General features: G+C 35.6%; 1 protein-coding gene across 1 annotated transcript in view; it reads left to right on the plus strand.

The window, feature by feature from the left end:
- The window catches only part of LOC113251194 (phospholipid-transporting ATPase IB-like), a 175,156-nt gene that overhangs the window by 86,166 nt on the left and 63,671 nt on the right, over positions 1–25,319 (plus strand). Inside the window, exons 21-24 of the mRNA XM_026493021.4 lie at positions 2,047–2,185; positions 8,340–8,404; positions 13,410–13,582; positions 21,778–21,961. Coding sequence (XP_026348806.3) covers positions 2,047–2,185; positions 8,340–8,404; positions 13,410–13,582; positions 21,778–21,961 — 561 coding nt within the window. The remainder of the gene's footprint in view (positions 1–2,046; positions 2,186–8,339; positions 8,405–13,409; positions 13,583–21,777; positions 21,962–25,319) is intronic.

The following is a 25,319-nucleotide window of genomic DNA, read 5'->3' on the forward strand; positions in this document are numbered from 1 at the left end:
AACTGTGTTATATCCCTTGATTAGTTCTCAATCTTCTGTGAGTCTGAGTTCTGTATTTGTCTTCCCCCATGTCAAAAATTAGAAGGGGCTGGAAATGAATATTTCTCCTCCCTTAGACTGACAGTCTCTGATAAGCCCAAGCTGATCAGCCTCTGATAAGATAATTTCCTTTGAATACAGGCCTTTGTGAGGAGAGCAGAATAATCTGGGAGTATTTAAAAATGTTTACTTTCTCCCTCCCCTTGCCATAATCAGGAAGGGATCCCTTTTGTTCCTAGTTAGCTGTGTGTTTTTATCATGAAAATGTTTAAAGCGTTCCTTTAAAAATCCGTATTTCATACCTAGAAACATAAATCATTACTGAAAATGGTGTTTTTTAGTTTTGGGAAATTTAGCATTAAAATACAAAGTTTTAATACAGAAATATCATGAAAGTATTATAGTAGAAATGGCCCAAAAATAGAATAATGAAAATAAAGAATGTCTCATAGGGTTGATATACTTGAATATTTAGCACTTAAAAATTCAGCTGGTCATTGAGAAGACTAAAAATTTTATGCTTAAAATTTAATTTATAGTTTATATATGATAGTATCTCAAATAAATTATTTCAATACTAATTATCAGCACAGAATCAGCTTTTTATCTTAATTTCATTTTAACAACTAATAGCACTGTAAAAAACCCTTGAATGTTTAGGTTGTTCTGGCTTCTGGGAAACACCTTATGCTTTATATAAACCTCTTTATCTACCATAGAGCTCCTGCTTGAATCTCTACAGTGATAGGGAAAAAACTCACTGTAGGAACAAAAACTATAAACTATTTGGTGCTAAAAAATTTATGGAGAAAATCTGAAATTTTTTGTGAAGACTTACATAAGTGGATAGGTGTATACAATATATAGAAAACCCCAGTATAATAAATGTGGCAGTTCTCCTCAAAGTCATTTATAAATTCAATGTAATACAGGGAATAGTAAAGGAAATGTATACAATTCCCAACAAGATTTTTATAGAACTTAAGCAGTTTGTTCTAAAATTCATACAGAAGTAGGAGGAGGCTGAGAATTATCATGATACTTTTTGAAGAATAATAAAGGAAGAGGACTTACCTCTCTAGATCTAATTGCCTAATTATAATCTGCTAGATATTCTTGTTTTTTAAAAGATTTTATTTATTTATTTGAGAGAGAGAGAGAGAGAGAACAAGCAGGGGGGAGGGGCAAAGGGGGAGGAAGAGGGAGAAGCATACTCCCCACTGAGCAGGGAGCCTGACGCAGGGCTGGATCCCAGGACCTTGAAATCAAGACCTGGGCAGAAAGCAAACACTTAATCAACTGAACCACCCAGGTGCCCCCATGAGCCTATACTTTTCAACTATCATGCTACACTGCCTCATGCTGTAGCAAAATAGGGACAAATAGACCAGTAGAAGAGACTAGGAAAAAAGTGTGTGTGTGTGTATGTGTGTGTGTGTGTGTGTGACATGTATGGAACTTCATATAATAAATAGACTGCTTATCATTTGTCAAAATTTTCCCTCTTTATTCCATATTAAAGTGTTTTTTATCTTTTTTTAATTAATAATAATATTTTTTATTATATTCTGTCACCATACAGTACATCCCCAGTTTTTGATGTAAAGTTCCATGATTCATTACTTCAGTATAACACCCAGTGCATCATGCAATACGTGCCCTCCTTAATACCCATCACCGGCCTATCCCATTACCCCACCCCCCTCCCCTCTGAAGCCCTCAGTTTGTTTCCCAGAGTCCATAGTCTCTCATGGTTCATTCCCCCTTCTGTTTACCCCCCCTTTCTTCTTCCCTTTCTTCTCCTACCCATCTTCCTACTTCTTATGTTCCATAAATGAGTGAAACCATATGATAATTGTCTTTCTCTGCTTGACTTATTTCGCTTATCATTTTCTCCTCCAGTCCTGTCCATGTTGCAGCGAATGTTGAGAAATCGTTCTTTTTGATGGCTGAGTGTTTTTTATCTTAACCAGTAATAAAAAATATCTCTTTCAAAAACACTTCTAGAAATTTCTGCTTCTTGGAGCCACAGCCATTGAAGATCGCCTTCAAGCACGTGTTCCAGAAACGATAACAACTTTACTGAAAGCAAACATAAGAATATGGGTCTTGACAGGAGATAAACAAGAAACTGCAATTAACATAGGTAATGGATATAAAATTTTAGAAAATCTGGTTGGACACGTATTCTAAATATATCCTAATATCAAGAATGAATGAACTTCCTTCAAGTAATTGTTTTATATGCTTTTGGGTAAATGGAGTGCAATGGAACCTTGCCATCACATGGTAGAAAATTTGAACAAACTAAGCAAAGCAAAGAGTCTGTCTCCTTCACATTGTTGAGATATAGACTGCAGAATGTTTACATGAGTAATAGGTAGTTTCTTTTTCCTTTCCTTTGAATTTTTAAGTTATGGCATGTTTTCCCTGTAATGTATATACTTATCTTTGTATTATGTATGTTTATTCATTAACATTTTGATTATTAGTGAGAATATTCAATTGTGTTTTTTTCTTTTTTAATTTAAATTCAATTAGCCAACCTGTAGTACATCACCAGTTTCAGGTGTAGTGTTCAATAATTTATCAGTTGCATATAAGACCCAGTGCTCATCACATCACCCAATTACCCCATCTCCCCACCCTCTTCCCCTTCAGCAACCCTCGGTTTGTTTCCCACAGTTAAGAGTCTCTCATGGGGGGGAAAACTGAATGGGAAGTCATCAGAGAGGGAGAAAAACAATTTTTTTTCTCTCAAGTTCCAATGTCACTTTTATTTTTTTGCGTTTTCCCCCCCTTTACTGCATGATTGTATCTTAGGGTTGAGATGTGCAGAATAGAAGTCGCAAAATCAATTGTTAGCTGCAAATATTCAAATTTTGATGGTGAGAAGGAATTGAAATTATTATGTTTTTCATAATCATGGTAGCCAGCTCCAGTTAGATTAACATGTATGATAAAATGAGACTGTATGTGCCAGTTGCCACCTTTAAATGTTGTCCCCACTCATTTGTTTATTCTACATTCATTCATTTAATGAATATTGAACACTTGCTAGGTACCAGGAAAATCTAGGAACTGGGAATGAAAACCTAAGTAATAGTCTCTTTCCTCATGAAACTTATATCCAAGTAGAAAAGATAAAATTAATAAGCAAGTCACTGTGTTTTGTAATATTGCAATCAGTGCTAAGAATAAAAACATAGGAAGGCATAGCAAGAGGTAGACAAGGTAATCAAATAGAACACCTGTAAAGAAGGTGACTTTTGAAGCGAGCCCCAAATGGAAAGTGGGAGCAAGCACTGGGAAGACCTCTGGGACAAGTGTTCTAGGCAAAGAGTATAGTGAGCACATTGGCCCTGGTGTAGGGATATGCATATTTGAGGAACAAATGAAAGGCCAGAGTGGTTGGGGTACAGGAAGCAAAGCATAGAAAATAGGAAATTAGAGCTTGTTAGGCCACAATAAGAAATATATATGGTTTTAAGCAGGAGAGTAATATGATCTAATTTATGTTTTAAAAATATCTGTTGGCTCTTGTATGGAGACTGGGCTGAATGGAATTCAGGAGATCAGGGAGGAAGCCTTCATAAAAGTCTAGAAAAGAGACAATGAAGACTTGTACTAGGATGTGATGGGGAGTGTGAGAGAGGGACTAACATTGGGGTTCATTTGGTAGGTTGATCTGTCAGCCCTCGCTGATGAGGGTGTGGTGAGTACAGATGAGTCTTTCAGAGTTTTGCTGTGAAGAGGAGCAGAGAAATAGGGTGTAACTGGAAGAGAACACAGAGTCAGTGAAGGGTTGGCTATTTTTGAAGGGTCTACTTAACCACTCTAAACATCAATTTTCTTGTCTGCAAAATGGGGATAGTAATAGTTTTAACTTCATAGCATTTTTGTGAGGCCACCTTGAGGTAATCCCTCTGAAGAGCTTAGCTTGGTGTGGATCACTTACAAGTCCTTCATGAGTGTTAGATATTAGTGTAATTATTAAGGACTCACCAAAGAAGTCCAGCCATGATGTAGACACTCATTTATCCACCTGGAAAATTTTTGAGAACATACCATGCGTACGCTCTCCTTTTGCCAGCTCTCCCATATTTTGGCTTTAGTGTGACTTGCTGTGTTTCTTGATGATCATGAACTCAGCGACCACGGCAACTTGGTGTATATCCTCAGTGTCTATCCTGTGAAGGAGCTCAGCGGACACAGCACCACAAAGGAGGACGATCGCTCTCTCATCACCTTCCTAAATTGCACCCAATCACTTTTTCCTGACCCACAACCTGAAGATTGTTTTTTTTTCCTAAGCCTTCGACTGTCTGCTCAGCTCAGGACTGAAACCCAACCTAGATGAAACACAGCCATTGTTGGGAATTTTTATCCTTATTGAATGAGACTTATTTTTGTTAGTAGAAGTCTATAATTCATTTGAAGGATTCTTTGATGAGAATAACTGGATTCTTAGATAACTGCTATATTGACTTGCACTCATTAAAAAAAAAACAACATTTAGTAATTGTGGTGGAATTGAAGGAAGAAAGGAAACAATCTCTCCAGTTTCTTAAAGCAGGGCAGTTCTGGAAGAACTAGGCAGGATGAGAGTGAAGGGCAGTGTCCACATGGGGAGTGCTGGCCCTTGAAGGAGCAGCCACTGCATCCTTGCCATTTGGAAATGAGTGTCTGCTATTGGCACAGGTTTTTTTTTTTAATTAAAAAAATTTTTTTAGGGGGTGGTGGGGCAGAAAGAGAGGGAGAGAGAGAATCCTAAACAGGCTCTAGGTTGGGCATGGAGCCTAAGGTGGGGCTTGATCTCACAACCCTGATATCATGACCTGAATGGAGATCGAGAGTCAGACGTTTAACTGATTGAGTCCCAGGTGACCTAGGTTTTTAGTTTTTAAAAGACAATTGGGAATTCTGTCTGTGATATAAATATCCTGCATAGATGTTGATGCAAATGTCTAAAACTTTGTAAGGGCAAAGCAAACATGTCTGTTGGCTGAAAGCACCCTACAGCCCCCTGACCTCTTTTGAGTACTGGGTCCCAGCGTAAATTTTATTACCATCCCTTAGAGGCTATGCCTGCAGAGACCAGCTAAAAGATGGAGTCCATGAACTTAGTATAAACCGAAGACCATGCTGACATAATTTGTTTCTTAGAGGCTTTCTGAACTCTAGATTTTCCAAGAAAAGCAATAGCCTTTGGTTAGAGAGCTCTCATGTTACTTTCAAGGTTTGAATGGCTGGGGAATGGATTCAAAAATAAAAACACTGAGCTGTGTCTGAGAGTTGACATCTTTACATCTTTGGGAGAGAATGTAGAGCATAATGGTTGAAAATCAAACTTTAGAGTTACAAGGACCCAGTTTTGAGCCTGAATCTTCTGCCTCTGTATTTATGAGCTTGTGCTTTTGTGGGCTTTTCTAACCCTCGATTTTCTCATTAATAAAATGAGATAACCATGATAACTCTGGTGATTGTGATGGTTAAGTGAAACGTGTATGTAAAGTTCTTTCTCAAGTATTGGGCACAGTGAGGGCTTTGAAAATGTTGGCTGCAGCCTTTATGAACGTTGTGACAGTTCTAATTACAATCAGCGCTCATGCAGCTCAAGTTGGCTAATGTTTTTGCAGTTAAAAGACTAACCATAGGCTTGATTCTGGTTACAAACAAAATTTGACTAAGGATCTGCCAGGAGGGTAACTTTTAGGAATCAGTAGGTCAAGATTGGTTTTTGACAGTAGCCACAAGTGACTATATAAGGACTGCTGTCATATTTTTGCCTATTTTCTAAGACTACTAGTTCTATTAACTTCTGAAAACTTTCTGGTAACACGATTCAACATGATCTGCTGCTTCTTGACTCAGCAGCTTTTATACTATTATATTCTGCTTTTTATATTTTGCTGGTTTTTTTTTCTCTTTTGCATTAGCTTTGATTCCCTAGGTTTTAAGAGGCTTATCATATACCTGTTGTAAATCTTCCTTTGCACCCAACATAATGCTGGGTAAGCACTCAGTGCTTGCATACTGATTGAATTTTCATCACAATATATGGAGACTTTTAGCCTTTGTCTATATAGAGCCAGCAGCAGCAACAACTTCAGGAGAAAGGAAGGTTCCTCATGCGGGCAGCACCAGAACCCACTGTGGGCTGGCTTTTGTGTGTCTAGCACAAGTATTAACTCTCCAACCTGGGTGCTGGTACAGAAACAGCCAGCATTAGACAGTTAACTTTGTCAGTAACTTATTACAAAATAAAAGTGGACATGTGAACATTGCAATAAAACATACCAGGAAATCTTTAAAATCTTTTGAAAAGTTTAGAATCTCTGGTTTTGAAAAACCTCTGTAATAAGGCTAAACAAATATCCACAGGCTTTGAAATAGAAATTGAATTTAAAATATTACATTCTGTGGGGGAAATAAAAACACTCTTTGCATAGGAAGCATCAGATGAACCAATAATTGATGAAGAAGACCATTTAAAAATGATTGTCTTCTGTAATTGGATAGACTGCAATAGAATACGTAAATAGGCATTTTGAATTAAATAAAAATCATGAAGCTACTTTTGCTTTTCTGTATGGTGTCCATAAGTGTCAGTAAATTTCAAAGGAAATATTAAAATGATATTGTATAAGTTTATATTTAAATTAAATTCCAATTTACATGAACCTGATTTATATGAACAGTTTAAGAAAATCTGTTCCATAAGTTACAAATGTACAAAAATTTAATTTTTAAGATAATATATCATAAATTCATCAGTGTCTTCACAGCCTATAAAAAAACCTTAATAGCTCTAATAATAGTTATATCAGAAAGATCATGTTCAAAATTAAAAATTGCCAAAAATTACTGACAATCTTACACTTTCCAAGAGTGACCAACATTGCTTTCAACTACATATATTGTTTGAAAATAAAGTTGCTAAAAGTATAAGTTTTGATGGTTGAATAAATGAATTTGCAGAAATGTAAGAAAAATCTTATGATCAAACAAGGTATCACATTAATAAAGTTTTATTTTTATTACATTGTATAAGATTATAGCACCAAAACTATATATTTTTTGCAACTTGTAAGTTTATGTTGTTTTTTGTCTATCACAATTACCCTTGTTACGTTTTATAAGTATAAAATATTTTCAGAGAGAAACTTTGTTTTAGAATCTATAATGGTATTCCCTCCCCCCCCCCACCTGTTTTTGAACAAGGGATCCCATACTTCCATTTTGCCAAGACAAAGGCTGGGGTGGGAGAGGAGAGGATGAACTAGTACTGTGGAGAGTGGGAGGGCTCCTGGACTTGTGGATAGATGCTGAGTTAAACACCCAAGCCATCTCCTTAGGACAACCATTAGTTCTCAGGGACAATAAGTGAACCTATAAGATGGAAGAGAAATACTGTCCTAACTCACTCAACATTTGCAGGGCTCTCTTCTTGCAGTCAAATCACTGCTTCCTATTATTTTCACAGCAGGGTTAATTCCTTTCATTTATCCAGCAGCTTTCAAACTGTGCCCCTTTGAGCCCATAGGAGGAAAAGAAAGTGACTTTTTGGACCATCTCTTAGTGGATGTTTCCTCAGCTTCATAGAACTTTAAAATGACTGCTTTCACAAAGACTCAAACTTTTTTGATAAGGGTTCATCTATCTCAGAGATAGTCTCATTCTTGTAGATACAGAAGTGATTTTGTATTCGGGCCCTTGTAGGCTAGTCCCGTATTTACAAAAATATTCTCGGTCTAATTTCTAAAATAAGAATGACTTAAAGTTTTCAAATTGGAGAATGCTCTCTGAGGTGTCTAACTTGATCATCACATTGAACATTATTATAAGCATTGGGTGAATTCATCTCCTTTAATCATACGTAGGATTTTGTTAGTACAGTAGGCATAATACTGTTGATATAAGAGCTTGATATGACAGCACTTGGCTTCCTCAGGACTTGGAATTGTTATAAAGCATGAACTAAATCTCATGTCATATAAACATAATAAAAATAAAAATCCACAGACACTTAAAAGTACAGATTTAGCCATTAGTTATATGCACCTTCCCAGCCATTTCTATTTAGGTTGCCAATTAAGATGAAAATGAACCAGGGTTTCAATTTTTTCCATCTACAACCTGCTGCTCAGTATTTGTGATGACCTGCTAGGCTTTGACCTAGTCATAAAGCAGAGAGTATGATGAAGAAAGAATATAAATAGATTTCTTATTTTAAAAAACGAACTCACAGAAGACATTGAGTCTTCAAATATGTGACATCTTTATTTCTCTCTTGGTAGCATATTCCTGTAAACTGATAGCAGCTCACATGCCTCGTATTCAATTGAATGCAAACTCATTTGAGGTAAGTGATTTTTAAAAATTTGATTTAATATGAGTGTAACCAACTTGTTACTTGAGTGTTCCCGCACACCTTAAAATCTACATAAGTTACCTTGAACTCCCACTCCAGTCCATTAGAACATTACCTCTGGTCCTCACTTCTTGCCTCAGTCTTAGGCTAGTCCTTTATCACCCCTGCTTCTGGCATCATACCGAATCCAGCACTCAGATCATTAATTTTAAAAATGCAAAGAGAGAGAGAGAGAGAGAGAGAATATGTGCAAATAGCAGTCTTTATCAAAAGTTTAACTAGATAGGTGGCATTTACATTGAAGGAATGAAAGAATTTTGTGATCTAATATTGAACTTCCTTGCCCTTAAATATTAAAATGGCTACAGCCATTTATTTTCTGTTAAATATTTTTTTACTGTGTAATTTTCTTATCATTAAAAAAATTTAAATAGATTGCATCTATTCCTTTTCGGTCTTCTTTTTTAAAATGTAGTTCTGAGTTTCCAACGCATATCCTATTTTTTTCTCCATGAAAAACTTTAAAAATACTTCTTATGGGGCAGATCAGCCGGCATTGAATTTCCTCAGTTTTTGTCTGAGAAAAATCTTTATTTCTTTTTCACATTTGAAGGATAATTAACACTGGATATAGAATTCTAGGTCTTCCTTCAACACTTTTTTCTCAGCTTTATGGTTTCTGATGAGAAGCTTGCTATTTCTTACTTTATTCTTCCCTTTGGCTTCTTTCAACATTTCTTCTTTGCCTTTGATTTTGTGGTTTGAATATGATATGAATAGATATAAATATTTTGATATTTATCCTGCTTGGTGTTTTCTAAGTTTCGTGGGTCTGTAGTTATGTGTTTGCCATTAGTTTGGGAACATTCTTAATCATTCATACTTAAAATTTTCTTTCTGTTCTGTTCTCTTTCTCTTCTCCTTCTGATATTCCAATTAGCTGTATGTTAGACCTTTTAAATTGTCCCACCATTCTTGAATATTCCATTCTGGTTTTTTTTTCTAATTCTTTTTTTTTTTCCTTTATATTTCAGTTTGGGAAATTTCTGTTGATATATCTTTAAGCTCATTAATTTTTTAGACTTTGTGAAGTCTATTGTTAGGCCCAATAAGGGCATTCTTCATTTCTGTTACAGTGTTGCTTTTTTTTTTAATTTCTAGCATTTCATTTTTATTCTTTCTTAAGTGTTTCCATCTCTCTGCTTATCTTTCACATTTGTTCTTTTATGTTGTCTATTTGTCCATTGGAGTCCTTAACATGTTAATAATAGCTTATTTTAAATCCACTGTCCGATACTTCAAAAATCTGTGTTATCTTTCAATCTGGTTCCGATGCTTGCTTTAGCTCTTCAGACAGTGCTTTTTCTTGCCTTTTAGCATGTCTTGTAATTTTTGTTGAAAGCTGGACATGATGTATATGGTAAGAGAAATCCTGGTAAAGGCCTGTAACGTGAAGTTTTATGGTAATCTGGCTGTATTTAATGTTTGCTGCTCCTATACACATGAGAAGCTCCAAATTTTTCTAGTGTCCTCGTTTATTCCCTCTTGTTGTCTTTGGGTTTCCCTAAGAACTCCTCAAATAGATCCATGCCTCACAGTTCTTTCATGTGCAATGCACTGTTACTATACTGGGGCCCCATTGGTGTGTGGTAAGGTGTGTGGGAAGAGAAGTGTTCTTATGATTAAATCTCAGTCTTTTAGTGAGCCTGTGCCCTGGTGTCTTCATAAGTGTTTCTTAACATTTTTCACCCCTTGCGAGACAGAGAGGTTAGAGGGGGCTAGAATTGTGTAAACACCCTTCTCTTTAGGCGGGATAAGACTCTGGTAAAGTCTTTAATGTTGGAGACTAGGCTTTCATTATGGAGAAGGCTCTGGGCGTACATCAAAATGGTCACTTTCCCCCTCCTCCTGCCTGAACCACGAGAGGAATTTTTCTTGGCTTTTCACCATGAGAACCTGGTGAGGTTTCTAGAAGTAAATCCACAAAGATGTGAGTCTTCACCCATCAAGATTGCAACCCAAGGAGTTTCTCACTTTTGTGGTAACCCATATTCAGCCTACATCAATTCCTCAAAATTACCAATTAAGAGTTCCTACCAGTTTGTGACTTTAGTAGTACCTTCCGCTCCAGTTAAACAGAGCTCAGCTGTGATTCTCTGTATTCACTTGTCTCTTCAGATTTCTGGTGGCAGTTTGTCATGTGATCTCACCTATCTCTGATGGGTCCAAAAAAAGTTGGTTTTCACTTTGTTCAGCTTTTTTTCTATAAGGATGGCAGTGGTGAATCCAAGCTCTTTATATGTCATTGTTGAAATTTCAGTGCCTTAGACTAACTTTTGACCTTTAATTTAAGCTTGTACAATGGACAGTATTCAAGTTTTTGAGAGGAATGAAGTTGCATAAGTAATTAGATGAATGAGTTAGAATTTTCCAGAAGCTAGTCTTGTTATTGAAGCTTACTATGGAAAACTCTATGTCACTTACATATTGTAATTTTCATAGTGATCCTGACACATTGTTTCTCTAAGATTTTCTCTTATGTTTTAAGCTCCTGTAAACTTTTGAGTTATGTCATTTTCAAAACTCATTATTCTTAAGTAATCATTACTTATTGATAGAATTACTTTACATATGAAGCATATAATGCAATTTCCCCATATAATGTGCTGCAGGTTGTGCTGCAAGATTTTACATAATTTATGTAATTTTACATAATTTATGTTGCCAAATGACTCATGTTCTAGAGTGAACCATGTTGGATTACCTTTAACTTCTATTAACGTTGGCAGCAGAAGGACTGGTAAAGAGAAGCAAACAATTTAGGAGTGGAAGAAAAAAATAAGATATTAAACTAATATCTTTAGCTCCAAGCATTTACTTGTTCTAAGAAGCTGTAAAATAGAAAACAATATATTAACTAGAAAATCACCAAGTTTTGTGGTCGCTAAACAAATGAAATGTGAGTAGAATTATTAAAGTGGAGGAAAACTTCAATTTTGTCAGATTATTTTGGGGGCAACAAAACAATTACAGCCACTTGAGATCATTGATGGGATATGTAGTCCACTGTGTAGAAAAAGCAGAAGTAGAAATGTTTAATATGATATATATATATAATACATTATAGTTCCTACACAATGTGAAATCAAATTTCAAGTGTTTGAATGTCATCTGTTATTAGACCTGCAGGTTTATAAAAAGTCTTCAGTAATTCAAGAATTATTAAAGTAACTTTTCTTTTGGAAAACACAGTTATTTGAATAATGAGAAATGAAGGCCTTTTTAAATTGATGTTTTGAGAAATTATTAGAATCAATTTAAATTGATTTTCTGAGAAAAATAGGGAAGATTTTTTCATTAAAGCTTTGGTGCTTGGTACTAGTTATGCTTTAAAATTTTTCCCCAGGTGGCACATTTTCTTAAAATTTCATTTATGTTTACAGGAGATCATAAAAAATCTCTGATTTCTATAGATCATTGAATATAACTGAAAACAATAGTTAAATTAAATAATCTGCTTTTCAATATGATTTAGTATTTTATGACATTCATTTCACATAGTCATAGAAGTAAAACAGAGTTGGCAAGAATCAAGACATATTTTGGCAAACTTATTAGTTCACTAATGTCTCAACAGAAAGTGGTAACTGATTTTTTTTATTTCACTTGTATTTGATGAAGGATTTTTCTTTAACATTAATCTGTATAACTTAAAATTTTATTACATATTTTCCTTAACATACTCCACTACCTGAATTTTCCACTCTGCTACTGGCATGGGGAGTCATTTCTCTAAAATTTTGAGCTTTCAACAGTTTATGTGAATTATGAAGGAAGGAAAGGTCGGGGTGAAGAAAATAACCTAAGGGAGGTGATTCCCAACATCTTAAATTGAGTGATGAGTCTCTACAACTTCTTTATTTCTCCCTTAGAAGCCTGAGACTCAGTTTTGTAGAGTTCTCTCCATTATTTTGTTCCCGCCTTTGGCATTTTTCTCAAAAATTCTCTGAAATTTCTGATATGCTATTAGCATCTATCTGTATTTTCCAACTGATATGAGTTCACGCTTACTTACATACCTTTTAAAAAAACAGTTTTATTGAAATATAATCCACATCACATAAAATTTATGTTTAATGTGTACCATTCGATCCGTTTTAATATTTTTACTTACACATGCAACCGTCACCACAGTCAACTCTTAGAACATTTTCATCACCTCTAAAAGAATCTCCCTACTCTTTAGTTACCATCTTTCTCATCCTCCTTCCCCCACCATAAACAACTACTAACCTACTTTCTGTCTTGATGGGTTTGTTTATTCTCGACTTTCATGTGAATTGAATCATAATAGCATACAGTCTTTTGTGACTGGGTTCTGTTAGTTACCACATTTTCAAGGTTCATTCATGTTGTAGCATGCATTAATACCTCATAAACTTTTATAACTAAAGAATATTCCATTATATGGATATACCATATTTTGTTTATCCATTCATTAGGTTGTTAAAACTTTTAGGCAATTGTGAATAATGCTGCTATAAACATTCACATACAAGTTTTGCATAGACACTTGTTTTCACTTGTCTTAGGTATATATATGTATGAGTGGAATTGCTGGGTCATGGGTAGACTTCATGTTTACCCATCTGTGGAACTGTCAGAAGTAGCTATACCATTTTGCATTCCCAACAGCAGTGTATGGGAGTTTTGGGGTTTTCTATACCCTGATCAACACTTATTATCTGACTTTTTGATTCTAGTCATGCTAATGGATATGAAGTAGTATCTCATTGTGGTTTCAGTTAGCATTTCACTGATGACCAATGATGTCAATCTTCTTTTCATGTTTTTTACTTTTTAATTTCAGTGAGCTATTTGAAGGGAAGAATGAAGTAAAAATATGGCTCAGTCTACCATCTTGATTCAAAAAGTCTTTTCATTTACATTTAAAATGAGAAAAATAAAGTGATTCCTTCCCCCACCTTTGTTTTAGGCAACAAAACAAGCAGTTGCTCAGAACTGTGAAGCTCTCGGAACCCGGATAGGTAAAGAAAATGACCTAGCCCTCATCACTGATGGTGAAACATTGAAGTATGCCCTCCATTCTGAAATTAAGAGGAGCTTCCTCAATTTGGCCCTCTCATGTAGAGCAGTATTATGTTGTAGGTAAGGATAAAGTCACTGTTCTTTTTTCCTTCTCTGCTATCTTTAACACTGTTCATATAAAGAAAATGTGGACATGTAAATACAAGTTTTTGTAGAAACAAAGTTCCTTATTGGTAAAATATATGCTCAAATTGAAGAGAGATGTCTGAATTTAATTTTAAATATCAGGCTTAAGATGTTACTAGAAAGCAGATTATAGTTTTTCAGTGATAAATTATTTAGTGATGTGTTGACCAGATGAAAGATGTCTTCAGTAAGAACAAAATCCCTTTATTTATAGTGAGGGGCAAAACTGAAAAAAAAAAATCCACTGATGTCTAGAGGAAAATGAAATTATCAGTATTAGTGCAAGTCTAAACATCAATTTAAAAAGGCAAATCATGTACAACAAAGATGGGTGGAACTAAGAAAATAATGAAACTTGGTACAGAATAGTTGTTCCTTACTCCTGAGTGAAAAGATTAAATGGGCCAATTATTAAAACATCGTGATGCTTTGAACTTTTAAGTATTAATATAGATTTGCTCCTCAATCAGTTGGGCTCCCTATATGCTTCAGATGTTTCCCTTAGATGTCTTTCTGTGTTCACATTTGTTCAGCATCTACTACAAAAATTCAGCACCTTCTGTTCTTCACTCTCACTTGTCATGACTGTAGTTTAGCCTTTAGGATTCTTTGTGATCTAGACTTCCATCAATTAGAACTGATAAAAATAATGGAAAGCTGAATTCAAATCCAGCTTGGGCAAAAAAGGGAATTTATTAGCTCACATAATTGAAAATTCTGTAGGTAAAGCTGACTTCAAGGGAAGCAAGAAAATTCATCAATAGTCAATTCACCAGTTATTTGTTTCTTTTAACTATTCAGATTTAATTGACCAGTTTTAATTTTGCATCAAAACAATATTTTAAGGAATGCTCACTTTTTCTCTGCCCAAACTTGCTACTCATGCTGGAGGGAGCAATGAAAGGACATACTGAAGAAGCAGAGAGAAGAGAACACAGGGACTAATTTTGCCACAAAGGATTGTTATTCCAGCAGTTGGCATGCAAACCAACTATTGGTGGTTTGTCCTAAGTCTGGCTTTACTTGTGGTTTGATGTAGAGTTCTCCCTTTGATGTAGGTGTCTCCCTTTTGATTCACCTGGTGCAGGCTTTATCCCCAGGCCAGAACCCCTTTTGGCAACAAGTTGGGGGTTGAGAGACCCAAGCTTCATAACCTCATATGATTGCATCCAGAGGAAGATTCACATGTGCTTTCTCCCAGAAATCTCAGCAAATGGGACATCATGTTTGGCTCTGAACGATACTTGCTGTCAGGAGCCCAAGATGAAAACAAAGGGATTATATACATGCTGGTAACAGTGGAAAGAGATGATATACCCCTAGGTCCAAAGGGATTGGAGGAGGAGAGTAGTCACTCTATTTGCAAAGAGAGCCCGGCAGAGTGGACTGCCTCTAGAGGAGCCTTGAGCTGTGGTAGACAGACACAGCCATGTGGAGAAGACATGGCAGGGAGGAGCAGGGAAATGTCCAACTTGACCTCACTCTCCTCCCTGTCCAGTTTCTGCAGGGGTCACTCATGGGCAAACCATGATAGCAACTCTCAATTATTCCCGTTTAAGTTGTTCATTGCCTTAGTTTCTCCACTTAATCACTTTGTCCCTTTAAGTGTCCCATTAGATGAACAGTAAACATAAATGAATACAAAATTGAAGTCTGTTGACTGAGCTATATCCTAAACTGATGAAAACAATTTGGTATGGAACTGGCAGAAACTGTAACTTACAAAGGGAGTGGTGGTAGGGAAGGAGAGTAGAGTCTGTCTCTAACATTCTTCATGGCTTCAAAATTTTATGACAATTTTACTGTTTTTCTTTTTTTAAAAAAAGATTTTATTTATTTATTTGAGATTGAGAGCGAGAGCAAGAAAGAGAGAGAAAGGGCAAGGGCAAGCACAAGCACGGAGAGGGGCAGAGATAGAAGGAGAAGCAGACTCTCTGCTGAGCAGGGAGCCTGATGCCAGGCTCAGTCCCAGGACCCTGAGAAGATGACCTGAGCCAAAGGGCAGATGCTTAACCTATTGAGCCACCCAGGCACCTATCATTTTTTCTATATATTCTACTAAAATTTCATTAAGAATTTTTAGTCTATATTCATGAAGGGTATTTGTGGTTTTACTTCAAGTTATTTAATGGCTTTGGTTTCAGGATAATTCTGGCCTGATAAACTGATTTGGGAGGTGTTTCTTTGTCCTCAGTTTTCTACATTTTCTGTAGTATTGGTATTATTTCTTCCTAAAATGTTTGATAGACTTCTCTGTTGATGCCATCTGGATCTGACTTTGTGGGAAGGTCTTAATGAATAATTCGATTTATTTAGCAAATATTTTCTAGTACTTCAGTTAGGTTTGTGATTTGTGTCTTTCAAGGAATTTATCCATTTGATCTAGTTGTCAAATATGTTGGCATAAAGTTTTTCACAATATTCCTTTTTTGTTACTTTTATGTGATATATGGTGGTGTTCCTTCTTTCCTTCTTCATATGAATAATTTACTCTTTTTTTCTTTGATCAGTCTAGTTAGGGCTTTACCAATTTTGCTGATATTTTCAAAAGGCCAACTCCATGGTTTGTTCAGTTTTTATTTATGTTCTGATATACATCATATTTATAATGTATATGTACTTTTATAATAAAATAATATTATAAAATATATGCATGTTATATAGTGATATGACATTCTCACATATAATACGTATTTATCTGTATTGTTTTCTACTTTTACCCTACTTTGGATTGAATTTCTTTTTCTTTTTCTCATAACTTAAGGTAGAGACTTTCATCATTGATTTTAAGTTTTTTTCTTTTCTACTATAAACATTTCAAGCCATAAATCTTTAAGCACTGATTTAACTACATTTCACAAATTTTGATATGTTGTGTTTTCATTAGCATTCAGTTCAAAGTACAGTATTTTCTCATTTCTCTTGATTTCTTTTTTATCTTATGGGATATTTAAAAGTGTGTTATTTAATTCTCACACATTTGGGTATTTCCTATGCCCCTTTCTCTTACTGATTTCTAACTTGAAGCTATTTTCAAAGAAAATACTAGGTTTATTTTTTTTTCCCCTTGGTACTTTGTCATTCTGTTGTCTTCTGGCTCCCTTGTTTCTGATGAGAAGTTTACACTGTTGTTACCCTGTATGTGATGTATCATTTTCCTCTTCCTACTTTCCAGATTTTCTCTCTGTTATTTGGTTTCAGTTGTTTGGCTATGTTGACTCTATATGTGGTTCTTATTGTATTTGTTCTACTTTAAATTCAGGGGATCCCTAAATTCATGTTTTGTTTTGATTTTGCTAGATTAGAAAGTTTCAATCATTATTTTTTCAAGGTGTTTTTTTTTTCTTTCTTTCTAATTTTGTTCCCTTTACTTTGGGACTCCAATCATATACATGAGTGAATGCTTGATGTTTACTATAGACCTGTGGCACTGCCACTTCATTTTTCTTTAATTTCCCCTCCTTTCTTTTTGTATTGCATATTTTCTATTCATGTAACTTCAAATTTACTGATTCCTTCTACTATCTCAGATCTGATATTAAGTTCATGAAGTATCTTTTTCATTTCATCCCTAGAATTTTTATTTTTTAATAGTTTCCATTCTTCTGTTGGGGTATGTTGTTTGTTGACTCATAATGGTTACAATTTTGTTTGATTCTTTGAACGTATTTTATTTTAATTCTACGAACATATTTATAATGCTGCTTTGAAGTCTTTGCCTGCTAAATCCTACATCAGGTCTCAGTCAGCTTCTATTGACTGCTTTTTTCACTGTGTGTGGAAACAAATGCTCCTTGGTACATCTAGTGATTTTGTTTTGTTTTGAGTGAATGTGGATGTTGTGGAAAAATACACTGCAGTATATCTGGATTCTAATTTATTCTTCTGCATTTTATTGGTTCGGTGTTTTAATAACTTGCCTGGGCTGTGAAATCTGTTTGCCTGTTCATTTGCAGTTACTGATATTTTACCTTAGCTGTTGTTTTGGGGTTTTGGTTTTTGTTTTGTTTTGTTTTGTTTTGTTTTTTTAAGCCTGCCTTCCCAGATGTTTCTCCTGTGCCTGAAGAGTTTAGTCATTACTCAATTACTTGGGCAAGTTTGTGCCTCCTCAATTCAAACCCTAAGACTTCTACTTCTGCTGTCAGGGCTATATGTGATTGGAGCAATTCTTTCAGAGGTATAACAAGTTGCAAACCTCTCTGGGCTCTTCCTTGCATAGTCTTAATTTAGTGAGCTGTCTGGATTTTGTGGAAAGTTTATTATCTCAACCCTCCCATGATTCTTTTGTTGCAAAAATCTCCCTGTTATATTTCTAGCTGATTTTCTGCCCTCCCTGAACTAAGAGAGCTACCCCAGTTGGTAAAGATGTGGGTGCTCATTATCTGCTCCAAACCATATCCACCATGTCCAGATAGTAAATCTGCAGATTCTTGCCCCACTCCCAGGTCAAGGGAATATGAACACCTCCGGGAAAGAGGGTCACAAGCTTGCTGCACTTGCCTGATACAGTAACATCTTTTCATGAATAAACATGGATCAAGTTCTTTTCCACCTTTGGTCATTTTCTGGTGAGCTGAAATGTTTGTTTTTAGTTTTTTCCAGTTCTACATTTGTTTTCTTGTTGAAATTGTCCAATGTCCTTATATACCATTAACAAGTATAGAAAGTTTTCTTAAAAATTTGGCCAACAATTTGCTTACTGAATGTCACTTAGAAATAAAAAAGTTTAGATAGTTGGAGGGTGTCATACAGTATTTGTTATAATTGCTTAATCAGTGGCACTCAGGTGAACATAATTAAAAAAGAAAAATTAATTAACTTCTAAAAGTCAATTTATGAAGCTGTAGACTTATTTTCCTGACAATTCTTATCACTATATGCCATAATTTTTGTTTTACTTACTTGGTTTATTGTCTGTCCTCTCCACTGCAATGTAATCTTCATGAAGGCAGAGTTGTTTATATATTTTATTTTCTCCTCTATCTTCTCTATCAAGGGTTGTGCTTAGCTCATAGCAGAGACATAAATATTTGTTGAATAAATAATAATGAATATGAGATTACCGTTAAGTAGTTTACTCAGCAAATTGCAAACACAATTATAGCAAAAAAAAAAAACTTGTTTATATATCCAAGAAAACATCTGTGCCATATAATATGTTGAACCTATTTTACAATTTTTACAAAGCTTTTATTTAAATTCTAGTTAGTTAACATACAGTGTAATATAGTTTCAGATGCACGATATAGTGATTCAACACTCCCATACATCACCAGGTGCTCATCACAAGTGTACTCCTTAATCTTCATCACCTATTTAACCCAAATTTTGAGTGGAAACCATTTTATTTTTTATTCCTCACACTGCATATATTGATAAGGGAGTCAATAGTATGTGCCTATGGAAAAACCATGACATTATTCCAGGCAATTGGTTTACTTATCTTTGTATATTTTTAATCCATGAAAATAGATGATAAAAGTACTGCAATTTTTTAATTAAGTCAAATATGACTCGAGTCAAATGTGACTTAGTTTTATAATTTGGAATCTATTATGTGTTCTTTCTAAATTATTGTTGAATTTTTTATTTGGTTCCATGTTAGAGATTAAAAGTCACAATGAGAGTTGACAGGTGAAATATTATTTTTGGAATGTAAAAATGTCCATTCGGATGAGAAGAGTAGAAATTAACTGTTCAATGATTGTTTTGAATTCCTAAAACTGTGTTTTAGGGCTGTGTTTTCTTATCACTTTTGTGCTCTGAAACAGCATACTGACTTTTTTCCGATCCTGAGTAGACATCTTCCCTTTCAATTTTTGTGAATAGATGGCTATGGGACTTCTATGTTGTCTCGGCCAATAGAACGACAATATGAACTTGGCGAGACATGAATGTAAATACCATCAATTGGATATAACCCTAAAATTTCAGGATTAGGGAAATTTGGCTTAATGCCCATATATGGACACATGACCTAAAGTGTTTTATTGACTGGAGCTCAATTAACAGATGGTTATTAAAAGACTACTATTATTTTAGGATTTATTTTCATATATGGGTGGGGAGGACCCCAAATCAGAATAGTGATGATCCAGTTCTATTCTTAACTGGTCAGAACTGATTTGGAGCCTTGGTGAAAGGCCCAGAACCACATTACCAAAGGACTGAAGGACTAAATGATGTTTAGCAAGGGGAGGAGATGGTTTAGTGGGCCCCTGAGTGTTCTCTTCTCATATTTTGGAGAACTTGGTTGGCCCAGAGGATAGAATTAAGATATAAAGGGGATGCCTGGGTGGCTCAGTCGTTAAGCCTCTACCTTCAGCTCAGGGCGTGATCCCAGGGTCCTGGGATCGAGCCCCACATCAGGCTCCTCCGCTGGGAGCCTGCTTCTTCCTCTCCCACTCCCCCTGCTTGTGTTCCCTCTTTCGCTGGCTGTCTCTCTTTCTGTCAAATAAATAAAAAATCTTAAAAAAAAGAATTAAGATATAAAGGTAGTTGCCAGACTAAATGGTGAAGTTATTATCATTGTCACCATTCCAGCAAAACAACCAGCATCTCTTGATGGAAATGAAACTTACAAATGGTTTCTGGAACATCCCCTACTTCAGTAACTTTTCATACTCTAATGACAAAGTCGTAATGTTAACTCATTGTATTTTCTTCATTATGAAACAAAAGTTTTTCTATCTGTGCTTCTGTCTTTAAATTTGGAGTGTGTTCCCTTTCAATTTTTGTGAATAGATGGCTATGCGGCTTCTATGTTGTCTCGGCCAATAGAACGACAAGATGAACTTGGCAAGACATGAATGTAAATACCATCAATTGGTATTTAATTGGTATACTCAAGGAAACCTATCTCCTCAGTTTTTAATAATCTCACCTAAAAATTGAAAGGTTTAAATTTAAATTAGTTTTCAGGAGCTGTTTTGTGAGAAGGGGATGATCATTTGATTACTGGAAAATAAAACCTTTGTGTGTCTCTTTTTGTTTTGGATAGAGGTGTGTATCTGATTCATTTAGTGAATGAATGCATAAGTGATGAACAAGAGATAAAATTTTTTCTTCTCTTTCCTTGGTGTATCTGTGTTTTGTGCAGACAGGGTCTACTAGCCTAAAATATTTTAAGAATACTAAATTTGCTTTTGTAGCTTATCTGAGGGAGAAAAAAGGATCAACAGTATCCTAATCTATGTTGGACACATACCATGGAAAGAAACAAACATTTGTTGTTATGTCACTTCACTATCGTTTGTTGTTCTTACCACAGACTCTTCTGACTGATACCTTCATGTTTTTATATCTCCTTTTATTTTTCAAGTTCACTTGAGGGTAGTTTGATTTTCATAGGCTAGTCTACAGGCTATCTTTTGGGTAAATGCCTTCATATAGTTTCAGAAATCTTCACTTCTTGCTCTCCTTTAGGTAGATGATATAAATTAATATAGTAGGCAGGTGTTAGACAAGAGGGAGTGATGGGGAGAAAGGCAAATTGAAGAGTTTATCTCCATGTAACCTGGAGAAATACTGTGTATTTCTTTTGGGATGTTAAAGAAGTTACTGTGTGGTTTCTTTGCTTTTCTTTTTATTTTGGGTGAGGATGGGAGGGAACTTTTTTAAAAAATTGAGTATAGTTGACACACAATTTTACATTATTTTCAGGAGTACGACACAGTGATTGGACATCTCTAAATGTTATGCTATGCTCACAAGTATAGCTCCCCTCTGTCACCATACAACACTATTACAGTACCACTGACTATATTCCCTATGCTGTACCTTTTATCCCCATGACTTATTCACTCCATAACTGGAAGCCTGTATCTCCAAGTCCTCTTCACCTATTTTGCAAGTCCCTCCATCCCCTTCCCCTCCAGCAGCCATCAGTTTGTTCTTTGTATGTATAGTTCTGATTCTGCTTTTTGTTTATTCATTTGTTTCTTTTTAGATTGGTGTGTGGAACATTTTTATATATGTAAAAAGCTTAATTAATGAATTGGGAAATTTACCAGTAACTGCCACCTAAAGGTGGCTATGTGTAGATTACTGTTGACTCTGTTAAAGGCTTTTAGAACAAGGTGAACAAAAACAAAACACTAAAAAATGGTGGTTTTGGTCTTCTTTTTCAGGTTATCTCCCCTCCAGAAGGCAGAAATAGTGGACCTGGTTAAGAAGCATGTAGGGGCCATTACTCTTGCCATTGGGGATGGTGCCAATGATGTTGGGATGATCCAGATGGCCCACGTGGGTGTGGGAATCAGTGGGAATGAGGGCATGCTGGCCACCAACAACTCGGATTATGCCATTGCACAGGTCAGTAGTGTGGTCATAAGAGTGTTGAGTATCTCAAGTCCATCCCTGAGGCCTACCCCACTCTTTAAGCTGCTTTTCATATGAAACTACCAGCACATTTGGGGTTTTCTTTAGTTTTGTCCTCATGAACTTTGCAGCAAAAAAAAGTTTTCCTTGAGCAGTTAGGGAGTCGGTCATACTGATGCCACCAAGAATCTATAGCTCTGCTAATATAATCTTTAAATTCCCTATCTCTTCAATCTGTAATGTATGCTTTGCTTTGTGGTGTCTCTCAAAGAAGATTTCTTAAAGACTTATAATGTACCCATTTCTGCTTTTTTAAAGTAGGCATTGCCTCTTGGCAGGCATTTAAAAAAGTAGGTTGTATATTTTAGAGCAATTATAGCTTCACAACAAAATTGAGCAGAAAATATAAAGTTCCCGTATATTCCCCGCTTTCCCTCACAGACTCCCCCATCATCAACAACCCCTACCAGAACTGTATATTTGTTATAACTGATGAACCTATATTGACACATCATCATCATTACCCAAAGTTCAGAGTCTACATTAGGGCTCACTCTTGATGTTGTATATTCTATGGGCTTGGAGAAATGTATAATGACAAGTATCCATCATCACAGTATCATACAGAGTAGTTTTACCGCTTTAAAAATCCTCTGCACTCCGTCTATTCATCATTCTCTCCACACACAAACCCTTGGCAACCACTGATTTTTGTACTATCTCCATGGTTTTGCCTTTTCCAGAATGTCATATTCATATAGTATGTAGCATTTTCGAATGGGCTTCTTTCACTTAGTAATATGCATTGAAGTGTCTGCCGTGTCTTTCATGGCTTAAGAGCTCATTTCTATTTAGTGATGAATAACTTTCCACTTTCTGGATGTAAAATACTTTATCCATTCACTCACTGAAAAACATCTTGGTTATTTCCAAGTTTGGGCAATTATTTAAAAAGCTGCTATAAATGTCCATGTGCAGGTTTTTTTTTGTGTGTGTGTGGACATAAGTTTTCAACTCCTTTGGACTTATACCAAGGAGTGTAATTGCTGTATCATATAGTAAAAGTATAAAAGTATGTTTAGTTTTGTAAGAAACTGCCAAACTGCCTTCCACAGTAGCTGTGCCATTTATTGAAAGTCATTTAAGTAGTGTGTGTGGTCTGTGATTTACAGCCTCTGTATATTTATGTCATATCCTAGGCTGTTTAACAAGAACATGTCCTCCTTCTACAAATTAATATTTTGACTTTTGAAGAATATAATATTTTAATCAATAATTTAAGATTAGCTTTTAATGGATCTAATATTTTCATCACAGTTGAGCAACTAACAATAACACTTTTTAATCTTGCTGAATTCGGGAACCACCTGCAATTCTTGAACATTCCCTAGGAATAATCCCACACCCCGAGTAGGTCATCCTTGCTGGGGCTGTTCTTATGGTGGCTGTCTCTGAGGGGCTAGATGATTTAGTACCCTGTCCACAGCTAAACAGATGCCTGTAACTGGAGTGGTAACAAAATGGACTCCTAGGATTCTATAGCATAGATGAAGAGCATATTACCCCAGTGTTTGAATTAGATCCATTCTGAGACCCTTCTTCTTACTCATAGATTAAGTGTTCTGGTTTTATAGCAGGGAAAACTCAGGCTCCTATGTGCTAGAGTATCTGGGTTGGGGAAAGTGTCCGTAAACTATGATCAAAGCACCTGTGTCTGTAAATAAGCAAATGACCACACTAAATTCGCCTAATCCTGTCTTAAACTGCTACATGCTATTGGGATACATACTTCCAGTGATCTCAGCAATTTATGTGACATAAGCCTTGAACTATTAAACACTGTAGACACACCAAGCCAGTGGCCAGTATCAGGTGTCCTGGGAATCCAGGGAAATATTTCTGGTTTTTCTTAGTTTGTATGGATTTTTTAGATTCCACATTATAAGTGAAATTAAATGGTATTTATCTTTTTCTGTTGGACTTACCTTACTGAGCACAATACCTACTAGGTCCATTCATGTTGTCACAAAAGGCAAGATTTCATTCTTTTTTATGGCTAATATTCCATTACACACACACACACACACACACACACACACACACACACACACACACCACATCTTCTTTATCCATTCTATTGATGGACACTGAGGTTGCTTCCATATCTTGGCTATTGTCAGTAATGCTTCAGTGAACATAAAAGTGCATATATATCTTCTCAAGTTCGTGTTTTTGTTTTCTTTGTGTAAATACACAGTAGTGGAATTATAAGATTATTTGAATTTTTAATATTTTGAGGAACCTCCATACTCCATATTTTCCTCAGTGGCTGCACCAGTTTGTATTCCCAGCAAAGTGCACGAGGGTTCATTTTTCTCCACAGCCTCACCAACACCCAGTATTTCTTATCTTTTTGATTCTAGCCATTCTGACAAGTGTGAGATGATATCTCATTGTGGTTTTGATTTGCATTTCCCTGCCAATAGGTGATGTTTGGTGCAAATTATGTGATTGGTGATGTTGAGAATCTTTTCATGTGTGTATCTTCTTTGGAAAAATATTCATGTCCTCTCCCCATTTTTTAAGGTTTTTATTTAAATTCCAGGTAGTTAACATACAGTGTAATATTAGTCTCAGGTGTACAATGGAGTGATTCAACACTTTCATACAATACTAGGTGTTCATCACAAGTGCATTCCCTAATCCCCATCACCTCTTAAACCCATCTCCCCCCTTAAATTGGATTATTTATGGTTTTTGGGTGCTCAGTTGAAGAGCTTCATTATATACCTTGAATATTAACCCCTTATCAAATATATCATTTTCAAATGTCTTCTCCCACTCAGTAGGTTGCCTTTTCATTTCATTGATGGTTTCCTTTGCTGTGTAAAAGATTTTTGTTTTGATGTAGTCCCCATAGTTTATTTTTGCTTTTGTTTTCCTTGCCTGAGGAGATATATCTAGAAAAGTGTTGCTAAGGTCAATGTCCAGGAGATTGCTGCTTTTTCTTTTCTTTTTTCAAGTTTTTATTTAAATTCAGGTTAGTTAACATACAGTGTAATGTTAGTTTCAGGTGTGAATTTAGTGATTCATCGCCTACACCACCGTGTGTTTATCACAGGGGCCCTGGGTTTCAGGTCTCACATTTAGGTCATTAATTCATTTTGAGTTGAATTTTCTGTATTATGTAAGAAAGTAGTCTAGTTTCATTCTTTAGCATGTAGCTTTCCAATTTTCCCAACACCTTTTTTGAAGAGACTGCCTTTTTCCCCATTGTGTATTCTTGCCTCCTTTTCTATAGATTAATTGACCATATAAGTGTGGGATATTTCTCAGCTCTCTATTCTTTTTT

Source organism: Ursus arctos, unplaced genomic scaffold (genome assembly GCF_023065955.2).
Source record: "Ursus arctos isolate Adak ecotype North America unplaced genomic scaffold, UrsArc2.0 scaffold_10, whole genome shotgun sequence".
In the NCBI taxonomy this organism is placed as follows: Eukaryota; Metazoa; Chordata; class Mammalia; order Carnivora; family Ursidae; genus Ursus; species Ursus arctos.